The sequence below is a fragment of the Ailuropoda melanoleuca genome, chromosome 13 (assembly GCF_002007445.2).
Source record: "Ailuropoda melanoleuca isolate Jingjing chromosome 13, ASM200744v2, whole genome shotgun sequence".
Lineage (NCBI taxonomy): Eukaryota > Metazoa > Chordata > Mammalia > Carnivora > Ursidae > Ailuropoda > Ailuropoda melanoleuca.
In genome coordinates this window covers 62,579,497-62,594,532 of record NC_048230.1, presented here as the reverse complement: position 1 = coordinate 62,594,532, position 15,036 = coordinate 62,579,497, and the positions used below count along the sequence as shown (strand labels likewise).

Below are 15,036 nucleotides of genomic sequence, written 5' to 3'. Positions count from 1 at the left end.
TTATCTGACTTACAAATCAGTGGCAAAGAATGAGAACATTTCAGGTCTATCAGAGAGGAATGCGATTCTATTAAATTCCAGGTAGACAATCCCAAACTCACCTCTGCCTCTAATGTGTCTGCGACTCTAAGAAACATGTCAGCAATCTTACACGTGCTTACTGCCCCCAGAGAAACCAGACTTCATGTAATAGCAGCTGACTTGTCACTGAGACCTACAATATGGTCTTACGGATGATGAGGATATGACAATGCAGTGCTGTCCTTAACGCTTCGGGGGCTCTTGTTCCCCCATATTAATGTCATACCTTCCCTTCCCCTCTCCCGCCAGAAAATCAGTAGCTGAGTAAGAACCTTAACTCACCAGTCATTCTACTGAGAGCTTGAGGAAAGGAGTGATCCTGTTAGACAATGGATATCAAGAAAGGACAAGGTCCTACCAATAAGATGTCCTGGCCAGAGGGAGGACTGGCTGATTCAGAACAGAGTCATGAAAGACACAAGGATATTCTGGTGCCAAAACGGCTAAGAGAAGGCTGACTGCATGTATAGTGGGAACCCCATATTTCTGACTCACTGAACACTGGTAAGGGGGATTTAAAAAAAAACTTTCTGCATTTATATTTGTGGGACTCCTTAGGTAGAAGCTGGAATTTGTCTTTAGGACATTCTGTCTCTTTGCTATGGTGGGAAACAAATTTCATGAGCACTTTTCGTTCCACAGTTGGAAGCAAGTCCCTGGTCCTTGTTATGGGGCTTGCCCTGAGCTGAGGTATTAAGTGGTTTGTTTCATGATGTAAAATTATCTTCAAGCTGCGGGCAGGGCATGCTGCAGCACATAATGTTACAATGCAGATAAATGTTTTGTTTGCTCTAGCAGACTAGGGGAGTGGGAAGGTGGAGACCAGGACTGGGACTGCCATGTTGAAATTGAGAAGACAGGGAGGTGGGTGGTAGGCATGGAAACATGGCGCCAGTCCAGGGGTCAAGAAGAGGTGGGCCCTGGGACTCCCTGTTTGGAGGAATAACCTTGCATCCTGGGATGGTGACAGCTGATACGCATCAGCTTTCCTAGATGAATGGTTCCTTTCCGTCTCTACAATTCCCTTGTGTTATCCTCAAGCCTTGTGAATGTCGGATAAACAGAAGATGTCAGTGCGCAAATCTTGGGGATTTGAGGATAAGGGAGAGTATATACCCTGGTTTTCATGAGCAATGCAACAGGCAATAACTGTGTTAGTGGGCCCAAGAAGACATCTTGTTGAGAAATAACAAGTAGCAACAATCCAGCTGAGAAGATATTATGGGATGTACAGTAGGAAGGAACCTTCCCTTGGGACTATCACTCCAGGGGAGGCTTTATCTCTGACATGAAGGGGTCAGCTTGGGATGCTGCTGGTGGACCAATGAGAAATCAGGGTAAGTGAAGGCAAAAAGGGTGAAGCATTACTTTCCTCCACTTGTATTTCTGGGGCTCCCCAGAAATCCTGACAAGACATGATCAGTTACAACAGAGCAGTTAACTCTGAGAAGACTTATGACATGGAGCCCCATGGCGCACGAAGGTGGCCCAACCGTAGGAGGGATCACTAGTTCTGTAGGAAACCGACTGCCTCTGGGCCACTTGCCAAGCAGGCAGCACGCACCTTTCAGATGCCAACACAATGAGCCACAACTGGTTCAAGTATTTCAGGACTTGAACACTCACAGAAGAAGATCCTTGCTCGGAAGTGATCAGCAGAGCAAGGACCTGGCCACACGGCATTATTGGGCCAGCCGGGGTCAGCAGTCTGCAGGGCAGCACCAGACACTCACCTCCTTTTGATGGTGAGCATGACACCCAGGAGAATGATGATGAACATGAGGAGGCCAGCAATCACACCGGCCATCTTCACGGTGTTGTCCACCTGCTTCTCTGGCTCCACGGTGTTAGAATTCTGAGTGGAGGCACCTTCGAGGGGAAAGAAGAAGAAAGATGTTGAAAAGGCTCATACACATGACTAGACAACAATTATAGTGACAACGGTTCCATTTACTGAGTGCTCAGTATGTGCCAGGCACCGTGATAAGAGCATCACATGTGGTGTCCCATCTAATCTTTTTGAGGATTAGTCCCTTGTGATGTTGGGATTATTATACTTTTTTTTTTCTTTTCAGATGAAGAAATTGAGGTGCAGAGAAAAGAAGTGAGTGGTCCAAGGCTTCACAACTGCTGGGTTGGGGCATCCTTATCTTCCGGTGAGATCAAGTGGAGGGTTTTATCCCCCACACTGATTTGTCCCTAGGATCAAACCACGGATGTACTGTTCGATTTTTTGGTTCATGGAATTATCCCAAACCCTACTTTACTCTTTTTGGTAAATGGTGAAAACAACAGCTTTGTGTTAAGGTAACATGATTAAAATCACTGGATTTTTAAAGGTAAAAACATAAAGATTTTGTTTTGTGCCTTATATGAAACAAATGGTATGGCAGAAATTTAGTGCATTGAAGGAGCTGCCTGGGGTTCAGAAAACACATGTGACTAACTCCATTTCTGGAATTTAATGCTGATGCTATGTGCTCTGCCAGGTACTAACTCGTTGATTCAATTCCAGGTAGCCAAAAAAAAATGCCTCTGCCTGGCCTCTTCAGGCAATGCACCAGGGATCAGAGGCCACTTCTCATTCCAGAGACCTATATGAACACTTGTGGAGAGTGGCCCAGGGGTTACCAGCACCCTGAGTGAATTCCTTCCTGCTGTTGTTCATATTCCCAATGGTGCCATGTTTGTGTGGGGCAGCCTCAATCCACAGAACCCTCTCCCTGACACGTCCCTACCTTTCTGCCTCATCAGCCATCAGCATCAGCTCATCCTTCATCAGTGACTACATCTCCCCTGTTGGCCTGTGCCCCTGGGAGAGCTCCTCTCTCTTCACTAAATTCTAACTCCCTGTAACACTTTGCACACACCTCAATATACAGATATATTAGTTATTTGTTTCTCCATCTGTCTCCTCCAGTGGTCTGCAAGCTCCCTGGGGGTGAGATTAGACCTCCTTTATCTTTGTTTCCTCATGGTAACACTGAGCCTGGCTTGTAATAGGTGTTCCCTTAATGTTTGTGATTGTTCAATGTTTAGCTCAAGGGGTGACATCTCTGCCCACATACATTTGTTCTCATGGAACAAAATTGAATTTTTCCTTTTTCAGTCATGTGTTCACAGAACTCAGCCGAATTGAAGGGATGCTAAGGCCCATAAGCTATGATTCTGATTCCCCAAACTCACTAATGTTTAAGAACAGCCCTCCAGCACAAGGATGCAGCCCTTCTTCTTGTTTAAGAGTTTCAAGTATTTTCCTGTATCAGAGCACATTCCCCAAACTGTCTTGTAACTGGGACAAGCTGGGTTTACTTAGTCCAGTCTCCCCAGTGGGAATGGCCAGTCTCCAAGAACGGGGAGCACATATTCTCTTCTCTCTAATGCCAGTGTCTCTAGCAGAGGCTGTCCTCCTCCTCCTGCTGGTTACCAGATGATTACTGAATGATATAAAGACGAGTGGACCGCAGCTGTTTGCTTCATTCATTCATTCATTCGCTACTGAGCACCCATGTGCCAAACGATGCTATCTGTGGGATGGGATGAGTGATCCTCTCCTGGATGGACTCATGAATAAGGGGTTTTATTCAGTTCCCTTCACCAGCTAAAGGCAAGACCAGCTCATCAAATCCCAGGACCGCCCGAGCAAGCTCTACTTATCTACAGCCCAGAGTTTGTGGGGGAGTTAGCCAACCACCTCTTTGGCAGGGCTGGTCTCATATCCCAGAATGGGGGCTGGTTCTGAGGAGCCCACACATAGCCTCTGTTTCCCAGTTTGGAGCCATGATTTCGGAGATATGGCTAGTCCACTGTGTATCAAACATAAAGGAAGCCGAACACCTCAGATGACCATTTCCTCAATTGTGTCAGAATCTTTTTATTTGGATTTGGAGGAAGAAAATTGGCTCTGGAGCATTCACCGGCATAGCTAAACATTATTTAGTGCCTGCTCTGAGATCCTATTCTAGAGACTGGGGGTATAAAGGCAAAGGAGCCCTAGCAAGGATTCTATTGCCTTAGGAACACTGTTATTGACTTGGCTTAAAGAGATTCACACTTCATTCCTCCGGTAAATAATCACAAGCACTCACTATATGCCAGGAATTCAGTGATACAGTGGTGAGCAACACAGGTACAGTTCCTACCCTCAAAGAACCTACCATGAGAGGTGGGTGGGGCTCAGGAGATAGAATTAATGAACCACAAATCAATAACAGTAAGTTTCCAAATCTGTTAATGATGAGAAAAGAGAGGCTTGTGGCACCTGGAAAGCACATAATAGGGGAATGAATTATGAGTGGGAAGATGTGGCCAATGCGGTGAGCTCCGAGGGACGATGGGCTGTAATCAGGTAGAGAACATGAAACGAGTCCATGGGAGCAACAGAAGGAATAGCATCGGCAGAGGCTGTGTGGTGGGGCAAGGAGCCTGGTGCATTCAAGAAATGAAAGAAACACAGTGTGACGAGGGTGAGAAAGTAGGGTGAGCACAATGAGGGAGAAGCTGGAGAGCACAGTAGGGGACCGTCCACACAGGGCATCAGAGGCCACAATAAGAGCTTTTGTTCCTTATCCTGAGAAACCCAGAGAGCCATTTAAGTGTTGCTCATGAGCAATAATATGCTCAGATTTACTTTTCCAACAGATCTTTCCAGCTTCAGTGTAGAGCCAAGGTGGCTTGGAGAGATAAATTTGGAAACCATGGCAGGCATCCAGGTGGGAGATGATAGTTGTGCGGACTTAGGTGATGGTGGTGGAGATAGACTAAAAGAGGTAATTACCTGAAAGGCATATAAATAAAATCTGTTGATGGGATGGATGCAGAGAGTGAGGGAGAAAGAGGTGAGGATGACCACAAGTCTTTGGTTTTCCTTTAAAAAAAAAGATTGGGGGGGGGAGAGCATGCACGCACGTGCAGGGGAGAGGCAGAGGGATGGAGAGTCCTCAGCAGACTCCCTGTCGAGTGAGGAGCCCAACAAGGGGCTTGATCTCATGACCCTGAGATCATGACCCTGAGATCACAACCTGAGACAAAACCAAGAGTTGGACGCTTCACCAACTACCCAGGTACCCCAAGTCTTTGGTTTTCATAACAAGGGGGATGATGGTGCTGGTTTATGGATTCAAGAAACAATAGAATAAGTAGAGATGCAGAGAAAAAATGGGTGTGTTTGGGGAAACTGAGCTAGAGATATACTCTAGAAAAGGAGGCAGTTAAAAATGCAGGTGTGGAACTCTGGAAAGAGGTCTGAGCTATAGGGAAAACTGTGTGACTTATGCACAGAGAGGGTATCTGAAGCTCGAGGCTGACGGAGCCACCCAGGGAAAGAATAAAAAGTGAAAGAAGAATCAGGCTTAGAGACAGAGTAGAAGGTCTGCAGCACTTAGTGAGTGGGTAGAGGAAGATATGCCTGCACAGGAGGCAAAGCAGGAGCGGCCAAACGGGTAAGAAAACAACCCGGGAGAGTCGAGTGCCCTAAAACCAGGAGAAGAGTGTTTCAAGAAGGAAGGAATAAAGAACCATGTCAAACACTGCTCCTAGGATAGAATCAAGATCCATACTCAAGGGAAAGTGAAGGTCTTGGATGAGTGTTAGAAACTCTTTCCCAAATAAGTTCCAAGATGTCCCTAGACTAAAGCACCTTCAGTGGTGACCATGAACCAACAATGGAAAATACTTGATCCAGGGCGGCTATCTGAAAGGCCAGAACCCAGTGGTTTAGATAAATTTAATGAGTTCAGTCAATAGGCATCAGAGGTGAAATCACATACTCTGCACAGGGAAGTTATGAGAAGGAATCATGCTTGGCTGACCAAACCAGACTTCAGGTACAGAGACATGAACATGGCCTGGGCCATGGCTAACTCAATGTCCACTGCAGCACACTTTCAAGGGCATTTGCCCTAGCCACTGTGGAATTGTGCCTCAGTTCAAAAAGGAAGTATGCCAATAGTGTTGAAAGGTGGTACAGGTATAGAGGAAATGGCTCTGGGACTGAAGGCCAGACAGCATTCCTGTGTGGCTCCTCCATCTGAGAGGAAGAAGAAAGGCACAGAGACTGAGCATGTGCTATCCCTGCTCCTGGTTCAGAGTCAGAAGTATGCCCATGAGGCTTAGATCTAAGTGCTCGACGGAGCAGATGAGACCCTGTGATAGGACTTACAGGGAAGCACATAAGGGTTGCCTTATGATGGGGCCTGCTAGCAATGTGATGAGCTGTCTCAGGCAGGCACTGATCAAACAGTAGCTCAATTACTATGACTTTAAAAATCCAGCTTAAATGGACTGATCCATTACTGGGTGCCAAGTAACGGCCAAACACTTTTCATATATGAGGTAATTTATTCTTCCCAAAATTCAGAAGATGCTAGTTTTGTTTTCCCTTTTATATACATAAGGGTTAAACGACTTGTCTAAGGCCATATAACTAGTGAGTTTCAGAGCTGGACTCTGTGTACAGGGCTCACCCCCTTATCACTACAGTGAACTGTCCTCGATAGAGTTGCAGTTAAGGAAATGCCAGAACTGGGTCCACAAAGAAGGCTGGCCACGTGACTCACTGGCCAGAAATCCAAGGGAACTTTTCAGAGGTAGAACTGGGAGCCCTTCAGCAATATGCTAGTTGTGCTGCTTTTGCTCTAAGCCCACCTTTTTCATGAGAGTCAAACTTAGCACCGTATCAGTCCCCAGTCTCTAAAAACCCCTGTTTCTGGCCTTGGGTAACTTCTATCTATTAAGCAGGGACTGAGATGGGAGTCTGATGAGAGAAGGGGGAGGGACTCGGATACATCCTCTTCATTTCTGCCCTCCATTGGGAGCCAGCCTGAGAATAGTCCACGTAAATCAGAACCGGCAGCTATGCACCAGGTGGTAAATTTATCCAATTGGAGTAACTTCAAGGCTCTGCTTGAGTCCCCTGTGTGATGTAGTCATCAAAAACAATCTTGTGAGCTCAGCCTGTACTAACAGGGGACTACTGTTTCTGACATGAGGCTGCATGCCCAACCTTATACCCCAACCAGCTGCACACTTTGAGCTCTGAGCACTCCCAAAGCTAAGCCAGACCTCTTAAAGCAGTTGTTGCTGCCCCCTGCCCTCTCTTTATGAAATCTGGGATGCCTTAGAATCCAGATCCCTCCTAGCTCCAGCTCAGAATTCACACCTGGCTTTCAATGTACTACCTACTTACTGTTGCATATGGAAACCTGGTGCCCAAGGGAGAGCTCTTGGTCTCATGAAGTCTTCCCTCTCCCTCAAAATCTGCTCCATACACAGGGCCAAGTCACCATGTTTTACTTCCCTACTGCATCCTCCCATGTTTCCGAACAAGCATTCCAGTTTATATTCCCCAAGGACTCCTGATATCCAACAAGGGCAATTAGCTTTGCTTAACACTGCACTAGTCAGATCACTCTGGTGAGGCTTATCCAACTGCAGACTCCACCCTGTGAGAGGTACCACCAGGGTAAGGATAGGCCAAAAGCCTTGCCACTCCAAGTGTGGTCCAAAGACCAGAAGCATCAGCATTGTCTGGGAGCTTATTACAAATGAAGAATCTCAGGCCTCATCCCAGATCTAATGAATCAGCACCTGCATTTTTTAACAAGGTCTATTTGTGATTAAGGTGCACACTGAAATTCAGAGATCATTGACTTTGGAGGAATGGCAATTAGAATCAGGACTTTTCAGCCTAGAGAATGGAAGATTCAGATGAAACTTAGTTCTTGCCCTCAAAAAGCTAAAAGTTCATTGTGGAAGATGGAATAGATTGGTCCCTTTAATTTTAAATATCAGAGCTAATATCAATGGGTAGAATGACAGGGGTAGATTAAGGACCAACACAAGGAAAGGTTTTTATGTGGAAGCACTATCCACCAGAGAATCAAGTAGGCAGCACTGTGATATAGAGAGGAGCATGAAAGCAGTCATGGTTCCCAAGTCCTGTTCTAGAGTTGGCCCTCCCTTTCACCTGCCCACTTTGTCTCCACCTGTTCTTACCTCTTGGGCTTCCTGGATGCTTAACCAAGCCCTCAATACCTCACTGTCATGGCATGCTGACCTTTCTTCTTTGCTTATTGACCCTGCTTCCCACCTCAACTCAGCATCCCTTGATTCCAGTGATTTACAGTGATACCCATGCTCTGGGTGAGAGACATTCCTTTTAGAGATATGGGACTCCCATGAGGTCTACCCCCAAGCCCCCAAGTTACCCACAAAGGCAGGAGAATGTGTCACCAACAGTGAAAGACACTATCTGGAAAATTGGTGTTCTCCCATCACGCAGAGGGACTACGTGACCTCCTATACACCTTTTGAAGTTGAGATTCTATGGTTTTGCAAAATCAGTCAAAAGCAATGGGTTTCAGATCAGAAATACATGAGTTTGCATCCAGACTCCATCACTAACTGGTTGTGTGACCTTGATCAAAGCTATTAACCACCATGTGATTTTATATCCTCATTTGCAAAATAGTAAACGCCAAATTCACAGGGATTTTCTAAGGATCAAATGTAATAACAGAGGTAAAAATGTTTGATAAACTCTGAGGAACTGCTCACACATGTGGCAAAATGATGGCATGGCCTTGGAGCTGGTTCCAGGGTGGTAGCAGGAGTTATCTGTGTCCATACACTGTGGGTTCTGGGGCCATGCTTCCATGCAACCTGCTGCTTGAGTTCATCTAATCCTTAGGATGAAGGCAGGCAGAGCCCCCAGAGTGATTCACTTAACTTTCCTCCTATAGGTGAGGCCTGTATCAGGCTTACATCTGGATGACTTAATGGCAGCAATAACAAAATTTGGCAACAAGGGATTAATGATTCATTCTCAAAGTGCTCTCACTGGCTACAGGCCCAATTCTATAGCTTTACTTCAGAGAATTTCCCCATGAAGATTTGGAACAAAAATAGAAGTCTCAGATAAAGAACATCTAATTGCAACTGATAAAACGGAGTAAATCCCATGGATGCATAACCCATGCTGGTGATCATTGCTGATGGTAAAGAAAGGAAGCTGGCTCTCAGGAACACAATTCCTAAAAGCTGCAGTCTTTAAAACACAAGTCCCCTCTTAGCTATCTAAGGGCATATTATCCCCAAATTTTACTGTGCTGGCAGTTCACCCCAGTCTCCTTAATGACTTCTTTTCTTGAAAAGTTTCTCTGTCTTTACTCTGGCTTTGCATGCATCTGGCACCCAATGGAGAAAACCTTTCAAACTCTGATTCGGAGCTGCTACTGCTCTGCCAGCGAAGGTTTTAAGGATTGCAGACATCTCTGATTATGGGGGATTGGGGGCTGCCAAGAGGAGGCAACAGGGAAAAGATGAGGAAGCTGGGCAACTTTCTGGCTCGTCTAAAGTCAGGTATGCACCATATCCCTTCTTGATTTTGCTGGAAGCGAACTCTCAGAATGGTAGGCTATTTTTAAGGTGGAATTTAAGTCCAAGATCAGAAAAAAAGTTGGTAGGAAAGCATCTGGATACTTCATTAGATTCAAGCCTCCAGACTTTACAAATTGCATCCCAAGGCATTGAGCGCATTTGTAATTGTGATCATGAACTACGTTGGCAGTCTTTGAGGATTGAAATTGTAGCAAACAGGAGGGGTGCAAGAAGCCTGGGGAGAAACAAATGCTCTTGTTGACTTTTTTTTTAATGGAAAAATGTGGATTCCAGATATTTTGCAAGAGTAAGTGTGATGTTGATAGAGGAAAAAAACTATAGACTGGATGATTAAATCCAGGGATTAAATCCCTTACCATTTACTAAAGGAAGGAATAATCACTGAAATCAGCACAGGCTCTGCATCCATCGGCATCCAACCAGGAAAAGGGAAACCACTCCAAACATGTAAAATGGAGCAAATTTGCTAGAGAATGGATACACAGGCATCAGGAGAGGATGGGTGAGGCAGCCCAGATGGTGTTGACACCAGGAATCATTACCCAGCGTAGACTGGAGACACAAAAGGAGGTGGTGATGTCATCAGAGCCCAGAGGTCAGGGTCACCCAAAAGAAGCTGGAACTCTGGTAGACCTCCAGAAGAAACGGAGTCATGGAGGGCACATAGTCATTGTCCAAGAACATGCCGGAGGCCAAGAGGGAGAAGGTTTCTCTTCCCTCTTACTGTATAATTAATGTCTCCTATTGGCCAAACCTAGATACCAGCTGACACGGGGCCCAGGAAACACAGCCTGCAGGGGTTATCTGCGTATCCAGCCAGCAAGGGAAGAGCAAAGGAGGGATGTGAGGCCAAACAGGCCAAGGGCCAGCAAGGGCTTCCTATGAACAAGTGAGGATGTTCACCCCATTGCCACTTTTGAGAGGTGTCTGGACTTGTCAATCGGGAGGAAGGGCCAGGACTGTGTGTTAATTTTAGCCAAGTCAAGTTAGAGACATTGTGGCTGTATTTCAGGACAGCTAGGTGTTGAACCGGGTTGTTCAGCAGGTATGGCTTCCTGGTATTTTGATCTAGAATCTAATCTGGATGAGCCAGGTTAAGTGGTCCTTGTATATATGCCTGCCCCTGCCGAGCCTGCCACCTGCTGTACCATGCAGCTCCGTTCTATACCCGCTTTTCTGGAAGATTATCTCCCCTCGTGCCCTCTTGCCAACATATCATATTCTAATATCGAAAGGATTGATGAACATGTCATGTGAATCTTGTTATATGGGCCAAATTATACAGACTTTGCTCAAATGATATTTAAACTTGACCTTTTAAACTTAAGTTCCCTCATCCTTTTCACTTTCCTTGTATATCAACCACCATCTCTAAGCCCTTAACACATTGAGTTCAGTTTTATTATTAATCTCTGGGCTTTCTCTATAATTCCCTTCTTGATATTCAGCCACCACAGCATCCCATATAATTACACAGGGAGACAAGCCTTGCTCAAGTTTAAGTAACTGTTGTCTACTTTATTCCTAATACTCTTTCTCTGGTCCCACGATAACTAAATTTTAAAAAAAAATTCTAACTACCTCCCCCACACCTGGGAACAGTGCCTCCCTCACTCGGTCTGGTTGATGATGGAGTGCTTGAGAAAGATTATTCCATCATTCTTCTAAGTGACATCACCTAGGATGTTTCTTGAGTAATAAGTAAATTGCCTCAATTCATCATATGACAGTAATTGCTTTTAGCCAAGATTTAACTCAGAGTCAATATCAAGGAGCTGGAAAACACTACAGAGACACAGGTTTTTCAAAGATAGCTCTACCCTTGCTGGGGAAAACCATTTAATAAGTACTGACTTAAGTGTAAAGAAGATACAGATTTCTAATATCCCAGCCTCCCTCAGTATCACCCAGCTGGTCCGAAGAGGTTGGAATTGACTTCATCACGGCCTATACAACTAAAACTGCTAAATATTGCTGACAGAGGTTGCCCTCTTTTTCAGCTTTAAATGGAGGTTAGCACCCTGTGAGATGGGAATAGCTTTAATTGATTGTTTGAAAGCACTCCGGCCACTCAAATAAATTGTTCCTCAAGTGCTGATTCTGCTTGGTCCTATGCGTCTCCTGAATCGGTTTCTAGGTGGACCCTGCTTTACACAGCGAATGCTCTGTGGAGGTCAAATTCTAATTCTCCTGTGTTACAGTAGGAAAGCTGACTACATAACACCCCCATGGTGAATCTCTCCTAGGTGCAAGAACACTCCTTTATTAGAAATTGTTTTTTTATGCATTCAGAATTTACCATTATAGACTTATTTAAGAGTAATTGTGCCTGAGTGATGCTGGGTGTTGTCACTACTGATGCATCCCTCGTAAGGCATGCCCCTTCAAAGGCTTCACTCTTGGTGGACTGAGAAAGCCTTTATACTTCCATAGCCTCAAATGCTCCCTCTTGTGCCCAGAAGCCCACAGTGCGAGTGCCAGGACCCTCGCCTGTGACTAGACTAGGGCCAAGAGCTATGGCTAGAGTTGGGTGGACTTTGTAGACTGCTTTAGGAGTCAGACCACAGTTAAGGTTAAAGCGTAGGTTGTGGCTGGGGTAGGGGTCAGATATAAAGGAGGGATCAGGAGCCGGCCTGTGGTTGGGGTTAGGAGCCTTCTGCTGGTCAGTCTACACCCATTCATGGTGAAGAGGCAAGCTATGCCTAGAGTTGTGACTGCACTTTGGCCAGCAATAATATTTAGCCCATGGAACGGAACTGGACAAAGCTAAGTGACCTCCAAATGGACCAGACCCATTAACTTGATCTCAGTAGCACCAACTCAACACTAGGCCGCAGAGTGGTGCGTGATGAGTGGTGCTAGGACTGTAACACTGATGGTGAGGACAGCAAGGTGCTGGGCATACACGGTAATTAAGAGACAATCCTGCTGTCTGGGAGCTTGCTACATGGTGGGAGAGAGAAGTGTGCAAGCTAAAAATCAAAGCTAACCCAGGTGTGTACGGGGGGGGGGCGCACATCACTGCTTAGGCAAATCTAAACTACAGACTTGGTTTTCACATGTCATCAGTGGTATGGGATGTGTCATGGGCATCCCTGAGACCACCCAGTGGCCTCCTCTCTCTCCTCCCCACCCTGGCTCCCTAGGGTCCAGACGAGGCCGACCTTGACAACGAGGATGAAGAGGCTGAGTCAGATCAGTGCCAACAGGACTGGCTCCCTTCCTGTAGAAATCTGTGCACTGAGCCTGAGTGAGGGGGCTCACAGCTGCTTAGCCACAGCAGAGAGGAGCACCCACAGCCTGTGATGGGGATTAAGGGTTTAGTCTGAAGAGTAGATGTAAGAGAGGAGAACACACAGTCTTTCACATGCCCTGTGGCCAAGCAGATAGTCCCATTAGACTCTCCAGACAGCCGGTGTGAGAGAGTGTGTGGTCACCCTGAATAACTGTATTCTTCCTGTGGAATGAGGGAAGCCTTCTCAGGAGCAGGCACTGTAGCAGTGTGCCCTAAAGCCCACCGGGATGGCAGATGGTCAAACAATGTCAGGACGCCAAGAACAGGTTACCACAGCCTGGTTGGTGAGGTAGAGACCAAGGCCGGGGTGTGACCAGCAGCAGATGCTAGGACTGTTCAGAAGCAAGAGGCAGAACCAACAAGGGGAGAGTCAGAGGATGGCTGTAAGCCAAATGTAGAATGCAGCCAACAAGGAGACCCCACAGGGAGGGCCAAAGAAACTCTCTGGGAGGGAGGGAAGCTCCTGGCCTTAGTCTCATTGAGGTCTGTCCACTGTAATGGTACAGCCTCGAGGGTGGACTCCTGGCCACTGCCCAGTGCCCTGGATCCCCATGTTTCCAAGTGTATTCGTTTTGTAGGGCTGTCGTCACAAATTACCACCATCTGAGTGGCTTAAAGCAACAGAAATGTACTCCCTCACAGTTCTAGAGGGTAGAAGTCCAAAATCAAGAAGCCCATGCTTCCTGGGAGACTGGGTGGAATCCTTCCTTGCCTCTTCCTGCTGCAGGTTGGCTGCGATCCTCGGCAGTCCCTGGCCTGTGGATGTGTCATTCCACTGTGCCTCTGTCCCCACAAAGCATTCTCCTTGTGTGTCTGCTTTTATCTGATATTTCCTTCTTTTTTCTTAAGGATTTACTTATTTATTTTAGAGAGAGAAAGCGCGTGTGCACTCACAAGTCGGGTGGGGAGAGGGAGAGAGAATCTTAAGCAGACTCTGAGCTGGGGGCAGAGCCCGACATGGGGCTCGATCTCACGGCCCTGAGATCACCACCTGAGCCGAAACCGAGAGTTGGACACTTAACCAACTGTGCCACCCAGTTGGCCCGATGTTTCCTTCTTGTAAGGACATCAGTCTCACCGGATTAGAGCCTGCCCCATGATTCATCTTAACTAATTACATCTGCAAAGACCCTCTTTCTGAATAAGATCACATTCACAGGAACTGGGGGTTAGGACTTCCACATATCTTTTGGGGAAGACATTGAACCCATAACACCAGGCTAAGCTCAGCTAAGCAGTCTGGGAATGGGCTGTAAATGGGAGGGAGGTCTTAGCATTTCACTGGGTAAAAATGAAATCACCGATAGAGGTTAGGGTTAACCAGAGAGTATGCGGGAAGAGTATGGGACACTCCTGGTCAGTCATGGACTGAGCAGCAACAGGCGCTTCCAGAAGGCCAACATGTCCTGGCTTTATTTGTCTGAAGAGCCCAGTAGGGTGAACCAGCTCAAGGTGTCCCCAAGGCTCTTACTCAGAAACACAGTTCAGGTCTTTCCAACCAACTCTGGTGAAGCTGATCCCTCAAGGGGTGAGTCCATTACCTGACCTAAAGGGGTAGGAATGGGAAGGAGAGGCAAAGACCTGCCCAGCCTGGGTAGCTCTATCCCGATCTTGCCTCTGCAATATGCTGCTTGCAGCGAGCATCAGAGTCTGGAAAGGAGAGGAGGCACGGGAGGGAACAAGAAATCTATAGGAAGGATTAGTGGAAGCACGAGCAGGATCAGAGGGAACGGCCGATAAACACGCAGCACGGAATTCAGATTAGTGCAGTGAAACTGAGCAAGGGTAATAAAACCAGCAGCGGGAATAGCATCGATTGTTGAGATTCCAGACAAATCCACCATGAACATGTTTTCTTTCTTCTAGCCTTTGCCCCTTGGCTTTTGGAGGCAGAAACACCAAATCACTGTGTTCTGTACTAAAAGCTGATCTACCCTCCTCCCCAAAGGATGGATGGAAAAGCAGCTCTGTGTTAGGAGACATGACAGAGGGCAGAAGTGAGGTCCAAGACATTTGCAGCCACGGCTGTTGCCCACAGGGGCAGCCCACGCTTTCTGCCTACAAGCCTGACCGCTCCTGGGCCAGCACCAGGTGAGCCCAGGAGAGCCTTTGTGGGCCAAGCCAGCAGACTTACGGGACCTCCGTTCAGAAACTCCAGAGAATCAGTCTCTAAGAAGCTTGGCCGGTGGGGCTGCACAGAGTTCAAATACTGGATTGAAAACCAGTACTCAGTGACTCACAATCAGCCTAACCAAATGGCA

The 15,036-nt window shown here is 46.6% G+C and overlaps 1 protein-coding gene across 1 annotated transcript in view; it reads right to left on the bottom strand.

Annotated features, from left to right (window-relative positions):
• PTPRT (protein tyrosine phosphatase receptor type T) overlaps window positions 1-15,036 on the bottom strand; it is an 813,408-nt gene that overhangs the window by 170,750 nt on the left and 627,622 nt on the right. Inside the window, exon 14 of the mRNA XM_034641590.1 lies at window positions 1,815-1,950. Coding sequence (XP_034497481.1) covers window positions 1,815-1,950 — 136 coding nt within the window. The remainder of the gene's footprint in view (window positions 1-1,814; window positions 1,951-15,036) is intronic.